Source organism: Solenopsis invicta, chromosome 16, assembly GCF_016802725.1.
Source record: "Solenopsis invicta isolate M01_SB chromosome 16, UNIL_Sinv_3.0, whole genome shotgun sequence".
Lineage (NCBI taxonomy): Eukaryota > Metazoa > Arthropoda > Insecta > Hymenoptera > Formicidae > Solenopsis > Solenopsis invicta.
The window spans coordinates 17567586-17575517 of record NC_052679.1 but is presented as its reverse complement, the minus strand read 5'-3'; the positions used below and the strand labels follow the sequence as shown (position 1 = coordinate 17575517).

At 35.6% G+C, this 7932-nt stretch overlaps 2 protein-coding genes across 5 annotated transcripts in view; one reads left to right on the top strand and one right to left on the bottom strand.

The window, feature by feature from the left end:
* The first annotated feature begins 573 nt into the window (after positions 1-573).
* LOC105203082 (cysteine sulfinic acid decarboxylase) lies at positions 574-6982 on the top strand. The gene is made up of 8 exons (XM_039459076.1): positions 574-849; positions 2687-2871; positions 3273-3570; positions 4093-4281; positions 4350-4414; positions 4721-4910; positions 5087-5256; positions 5317-6982. Exons 1-8 carry the CDS (start codon positions 628-630, stop codon positions 5561-5563), a joined length of 1566 nt encoding a protein of 521 aa, XP_039315010.1. The 5' UTR covers positions 574-627; the 3' UTR covers positions 5564-6982.
* Positions 5644-7932, bottom strand: part of LOC105203081 (semaphorin-5B) — a 117648-nt gene continuing 115359 nt past the window's right edge. For all 4 annotated transcript variants that reach the window (XM_039459074.1, XM_039459075.1, XM_011171836.3 and 1 more), the window contains one exon: positions 5644-7915. In XM_039459074.1, the coding sequence (XP_039315008.1) occupies positions 7715-7915 (201 nt within the window). In that variant the 3' untranslated portion in view covers positions 5644-7714. The remainder of the gene's footprint in view (positions 7916-7932) is intronic.

Below are 7932 nucleotides of genomic sequence, written 5' to 3'. Positions count from 1 at the left end.
TTTACAACTGCGCATTATGTCTGTATGATAATGCAACTTACAATACTTGCAATCATGACGTAAAATGTGTGGCATGAAAGAAAAAGAATTGTTCAATAAATCCACAGTAACATCCACTGAAAACATTCAAATGTAAGAATTCTTTACTTCGAGAACAGATTTTTTTTCATCGCTTTTCAAAAAGATCAGTTTTTGTATTTTTAAACTGCACTGTACTTAACATCATTTTTAAAAAAACCTTATTATTTTTCAGAAATTATAACGAAACAGCGTATTAATTATGTTTCTTTTTCAAAACTAATTTTTTTATAATTTTTCATAGCATTCATACAAGAGTGCGATTTAAGATCGCAATTAAAAACTGTGAATAATGCAAGAATTATTCGATATCGAGACTCAAACATGCAATATGTTTGTAAGCAATTTTAATCGCGTTTAAACCATTCTAAATATCTAAAGTACTGATATCTAGAGTATGTCAAAGAGTAACTCCACATTTGATGTATTTTTATGTGACTTGCGGAAAGGCAAAGTGCAAGCGTAACTCGGGCGTAACGAAGAGATGAACTCTATACGTAATTGGCACGCTCGAATCGCCGAGATTCACGTACGTACGACGTGTTTTCAATGACTGTGACAAAGAGCGGTTCGCTAGTGGCAAGTCGAAATGGAAGGGGCGATGGATTTGTTGGCTGGCCGGTCAGTGTACTCTTAGCGATGGCTGCATCAAGTACCAACGGCGTCATCGATCTATTGGAGAAGCTTCTGAAGGTCCTCAAAGAGGAACATGTATTCGATCGATCTGACGATCAACCTGTCGTACGATTCCGTTATCCCGCATATTTACAGGTAATTAATAATTTAATTTTTTTAATGCCAAAAGTCTCAAATGTATTAAAGTGCAAACTGTCTTAAAACTATTTTACGTTTAATTTACCTCGACGGCAATATTATACTATGTTTCTTGTATTGCTCGTATAACTCTTCTCGTTAGAAATGATAATAGAATCAACGTCGATTCGATAATTCGATATTGATTCGACATCGATTCAATATCGATTTAATAACTTCGACATTAAATTGATGTCGATTTCATTATCATTTCTGGCTTACATTATACTTTCTCTTATAACACATTTCTATTATTTTTTTCTTGTGATTAAATTAAATAAGGATTAATAATATTATTTATATTATTTATAGGACGTATCCATTCTATTTAAAAACAATAAATTTATCTGTATAAATCTCTTTATAGTTTTAAGTCAAATGACTACGTCCTAAGTTAATAATAAATAACAAACTACGTCCCAATTAAATAATTAATTAAGAAATGATCGAAAATTGATATTAACCTTGAAAACAAAACTGATAAAGTTTTAATTAACTGATTACCACATCAGTTAAGTGATAAGATATCAGTTTATTTTTTCTTTTGTTTTATGAGTAAACAAAATATAAAGTTAAGAATTACATGACAACCAAGTATTTAGATCTAACGTTGAATATCTTTTGAATAGTGTTGGACATCTTAAAATTGTTTTATTAACATTGAATAAAATTCAACATAGCGTATGTTTAACGAGCTTAATAATATTTTTGTTGCTGTAGCAGTGAACAACACGGAAATTAATGTATACTAGTCAAAAGAAAGAAAATTCGATTATTCGCTCCTTTAACCGTTAAAGTTTCTTTTAAAAACATTTTTCTTTGAAACACTCCTTTTAAATTTACACTCCTCTTTTCGCTCTTGAACGAAGTGCTATTTTGCTTGAAGATTATTCTTATGTACTTCGGAACAAGATTAATATGTCAGTTATGGTTAAGCACATAACAGAAATCATTAACAACGCGTTAAAAGAAATAACTTTCCCGTAAGTGAAATTACTACATCTATCACGGACATTAGTAAATATGTTTGTTTTTCGTTCTTATCACACTTACCTAATTTGAATGTTTCAACGATATCCGATGTAGAGCGCATAGGCGATAATGGATTCTGGAGGGGAAAAATATTCCATAATGGAATACTTGTTGCGTGGAATATTTACTAATATGATACGCAGAAGTTTGCGATATAGGTATGGGTCAATGGTTGCAGCGTTAACGCGTAATCGGAAAGTTCGCCAGACGGATTGTCACTTATTTCGAGGAACTTTGACATGCCGCGATAATATATTATTTTTTCAGGAAGTTATATTCCCTTATACAATAGATTAGAGTATAAAACTTTTCGAAATTCATTTTGAAAGGAATATTTGCAAATTACAAATTTACAAATTCCGATTTAAATTATCCCATAAATAATTATTTCGGGAATAACGTAAACGTTAAATTATATAGTTGTTTACAGTTTGATGCAAAGAACATCTGTGGCTATACAAATTATGATGTCCATTAAAACTTGCTTTAGATAATCTATAATTCATGTCAATTTCAGAATAGAATTCTATTTATAATTTTATGCTGTGTATTTTAATATATTTTTAATATATATTTTACATTTTTATTTTGTTTTTTTATGTTTCTTAATAAATTCAAATTCAAACCTAGAGTAAACGCAAACAAACATGAATTGTAAATTAAAATTCGTCTAAAGCTTAGCAGCGTTAAATTTAATAGGAAATAATTATCTTCTTATTCAATGTTTGTAATAATTTCTTTTTTTTATGTTATCTTTATATAGAAAAAGCTGAAACTCTCTTTGGACGACAATCCAGCGAGTAGCATGGAAATAGAAACGGTGTTACGGCAGACTATACGATACTCCGTGAAAACGTCCAGTCCGCATTTTCATAATCAACTCTACGCTGGAGTTGACGAGTATGGATTAATTGGTGCCTGGTTGACGGAAGCACTGAACACCAGCCAGTAAGAATAATTTCTAAAAATTCTACAAAACGAAAATGATGAACAACGTATTCTCCGTGTTCGCGGAATATTCTATCTGTCTTTCTCTACAAAACACGATGAGTAAATCCGAAGCTATTTCGTTATCGTCTCGTGAGCACCAGACAATGATGCTAACCCAGTTAGCATCTCATGCCGTATGACCTATAATGATTCTAATTAATGATGTGTTGCAGTATCCTTATCATAGTCAAGAAAATTTTAATTTCGTTAGAAAAATAAAAAGTTAGATAATTTCTCTGCAATCACTGTCTTTAGAATGCTTTTCATAGTTATAAATGATGCTGTTCGCGTTTAGATGAATCGACATACAAGCAGCTAATTGCTAACTGCGCTTGAGAATATTTTGTTTTTTTTTTTAGGTATACCTACGAGGTCGCGCCCGTATTTACTCTGATGGAGCGAGAAGTGATACAAAAGTCACTGGAGTTGGTTGGCTATCCGTCGATACCAGATGCTGACGGTATGATGTGCCCAGGTGGTAGCATATCGAATATGTACGGGATGTTGTTGGCCAGGCACAAGAAGTTACCGTACGTCAAGAAATCGGGACTCTGCTCCTTGAAAACACCCCTAGCGTGTTTCACTAGCGAAGATAGCCATTATTCAATCCTGAAAGCTGCCAATTGGTTGGGCCTTGGCACCGACCAAGTTTATAAGGTACGAAAACGCAGAATTGTGATTAACTCATATTAAAATTGAAAGTCATTAGTAATTACGGTTGTTGGAATTTTTTGTAAGCAGATTTCATATCTTTCATCATTATGCAATTGATTAAATAACGCTGAGTCAAAGGACACAAGAATTTTGCCTTATTTTTCTTTTATTATTGCAGCAAGCCTTATCGACTGTTATCTGCGTAGTATAATAAGATTTCTTATATTTTGTTTATTAAACATTAATTCTTAAGACGTCCCTTAATGGATATTGAGTGTGTATTGAATTTTAAAAAATAAATTACACTACATTTTATTTTTTTCTAAAAGAGAAGTATAAAAATTGGTTCCAGAAACTTGGAAGATACATGACATTTTAAACAATTTTTTGAACCATTTTAAATAGATCATAAAAATTAAAAAATATTTTTTTAATTTTGGCTTTGAAAACAATTGGATTTCTAAAGAATCATTAAAATGTTTAATAATCATTAATTGCATGAGAGCACGTCTTTCTGTCAAAAAGGTCAAAACGGACGAGTTTGGTCGCATGAAAGTAAGTGACTTGAAGAGACTTCTGATACAGGCAAAGAGCGATGGAAAACTACCGTTCTTTGTGAACGCCACCGCCGGAACCACGGTGCTCGGTGCTATCGATCCATTACCGGAAATCGCTGCGATATGTCGGAATGAATCACTCTGGCTGCACGTAGACGTTCGTATACGTATGAAAGACGATATAGCTCAGGAAACCAATGTAATCTGACTAGAGATTCGTTACAGGCTTGTCTCGGTGGAACCCTGCTGTTCTCGGAAAAGTACCGCTTCAGGCTGAGAGGCATCGAATTGTATGTAATTATTTATTCTGACAGCGTCGTCGCAAAAGGAAAGCGGCGACTCTCCTAAAATGTAAAGTCGTCTGGTCTGCAAACCATTGCCGTTTTGAGTAACTGTTGTCTGCATATTTATTTCGAAGCAATCGAATCCTGTTAGGTTGTTTAGACAAAACGTTAAAGTCTACAAATCTGAAAAAAAAAAAATAGAGATTTTAAGATCCTTTCCTTTCTGCGACGTTTAAGAAAACCCGATTTTCTGACAGATTGGCAGTTTTTCTGATCGATTCTCTGTTTTACGATTCTTCATGGCTGGCGCAGATCGGACTCAGTTTCCTGGAATCCACATAAGATGCTCGGTGCGCCGTTGCAGTGCTCCTTATTTTTGGTCAAGGGTAAAAACGTACTGCATGAGGCGAATTCCGCCCAGGCCAGGTACCTTTTCCAGCAAGACAAATTTTACGATGTCAGCTGGGACACGGGCGACAAGAGTGTGCAATGCGGCAGAAAGGTAACGGATCTTTGTAATCTTTACAAGATACGTACCGAATCGAATCTTATTCACAGTAACTTTTAAATTATAGAAAGGTCTTTTTTTCTCTGAGAAACAAATATAACAGACGTTTTAAAATTTTTATCAAAAAGTTGTCATTCATTATTGCTTAAATATTTGAAATACCTCTCAAGGTCGACGCAGTGAAATTTTGGTTAATGTGGAAAGCCCGTGGCAAAATCGGACTTGCGCGATCGGTGGAACAAGCGATATCCTGCGCGGAATACTTTCTGAAGCGAATCAAGGAGACCACCGGATTCCGGTTGGTGCAATCTCACTATCAGTGTTGCAACGTCTGCTTTTGGTAAGACATCTTCGCGATTTATCACAAAATATGCAATTGTAAGGCGATGAATCTTTCTAGGTACGTACCACCGACTATGCGCAATCAGAAAGAAACTCCAGCTTGGTGGAAGAAGTTGTCCGAGGTTACAACGGAGATAAAAAAGCGCATGACTCTGGACGGAACTCTCATGATTGGTTACACGCCGTTACCGCAGAAGGGGCTTGGCAATTTCTTTCGTATGATCGTGAATTGCCAACCGCCACCTACGAAATTGTCCATGGATTTCGCCATCAATCAGATAGAAAAATTCGCGGCCGATTTGTAGGAAAGAATTCTTAATCCTCTCCGTTCGCGAGCAAAATGTATGAAGGTTCTTTCGTGAAGATTGTATTTAAAGTACTTACGAACCGTAAAAAAAAAGAATCTTGTCTTTATTACAAACAAGTGCGCGGGATAAATGCATCGGATACAGTATTCATTACTCGCGCATACATGTGACCTTGAATAATAATAATTTATCTGATGCTCAGTAATGTCAAACATTGTTAAGGCGATGCTGAACTGACGGTGGAACTCACTTAACGTCGATACTGCAGATTGCTGTAGATTTTTTTTCGGCGAACTGTGGGTCGCGCGTGAGGCGAAGATTAAGGGGAATAGACTAGCGCACTTTGTCAAACGCACTCATCTGTCCTTGTTTTTTTTATTTTAGCGCCTCTAATGCAAGATCTCTGAACTACAATGAACCCAATTTCTGCTCTTTGCACCAATACACGTGCAAATTACATAAACAATTTTCAGACATCCATTTCTCTCATACTAGAGCTTCTAGGACCATTCTGCAAGCGTCGTATTGTTCTTTTATTTAATTCATACGCAGTAAACTGCTTATTTCATACATACAAAGTCTAAAACTTTTATATAGGGCACATGTTGTCACGAGTCGGCTGCAGAAGCCGATAATTAAACTATAATTTTTTAATTTACTTTTGTTTTTCGTACTAAATTATAGTTTCCCGTGTATGTTTTTGTTACTACTTTAATTGCGGAAAAGGATTTTGCGATCTGTAAAGCCAGTTACGAGAAATGCCTGTCCAAAAATATGCACGTATAGAAACTGGTCCAGCATCGCCTTAAGTCATCAAATTTCGTGACCTTACCTCACATGTCATTATCTCACATTCTCTTCCCGTGACAGATTACATAAACTTGCGGGAAGCAATTAACGCGATTAAACTTTTAAGTTCTAGAAGGCAGCGGTTCTTCCAAGTTTCAAACGAGAGATTTGCTTCTCTCCTTGGGCCGGACAAGGAGGAAAGGTGAATTATTTCAGCGGTCGCATGCATAAACGTAAATCGCGGGCGCGACTCAATGTGAGCCAATATATATGCAATCGTCGCGCGAGGTGGTGTTCATTTCTTACATAATATATGCATTCGCTTCATTCGTAAAATTACACTTAAGAAGATGCATTTTATGTACAACTCCATAACATGGCACTACGTTACTCGATATAAAATTCAATATTCTTTTCGAATAAAAACAAAAAAAGACTCTTCCAAATATATCCTCAGGCAAACCTACATAATACATTTTGTATTTGTACAACAACTGTAAATATATATCTAAATCAATCCATCAATCCTTGGCAGACCAAGCGCAAGCTCAATAAATGCGGCTTCTCTGCCTTTTGTTACTTTGTATGAATATAATCTTACAAATACATGAAATATATAAAAATTCATTCCCATGAGAAATCATGAAACTTTATACAGATGAGTCAAAGTTGAATGCCCAAGTGTGAGCGGGATTGATTCTCGATTTCATCCGTTCGCATTCTCTGTCTCTCTTTTTCACGAATATGTACAGAAACAAAAATAAACTCTTATAAACTTTTTTTCGAAACAACGGTTTTTTCCTCGGAGTCCGATGAGTTATCGCATCGCGCGACGAATGACGCACTTACAAATATCTCATATATATATCTTAAAACACTGCAATTGAAGAAAGAATATCACTATGTATCTTTCGAATTTTCATCGCTCAACATTGAACAATTTCGTCAACTAATTTGCGTCATTAATCACAGCGTCATTAACTCTCAAACGCGTCGAAGAATACATACATCACTTATTTAATACTAAAAACGTATAGTCTTATTGACAGGCGCTTACTTGATCGTATGTATGTCATTTTTACGTCGAAGATGTCGCCTTACCTTAATTAAGTAAATACATTCTTCCTTTAATAGGAAGTCAGTCCTCACATTTGCCACTTTAATGTTGATCGAAATCTAATCGATCAATAAAGTTCACATACAGCTGCCAAATGAAATGAGTTCGCGTTCGTCGTTGGCAACGTTACCCGCGACTCACTTGTAGAAATAAATCACACGAAAAATCACGTGCCTGAGAAGACCAGAACACAGATCACCATCTAAACGACACTGATACACGATTCCCAACGCGTAGTTTGTTCAATAGTACTTGTCCTGATCAAGATCAGCACGGATGTGTTGACCGTGACTGTTACGCTTTAGAGTAGCAGATTCGTAATCGAGACTCTTTGGATATAACTTAGGGCTGCCGAGGCCGTTGACGTTGGGATTGTTTTTGCCACGTAAAGTACCGTTTCCGTTGGTGCTGCCCGAAAAACTCGGCTGTCGCTTAGCGTTCACCTGTAACAATTAACTTT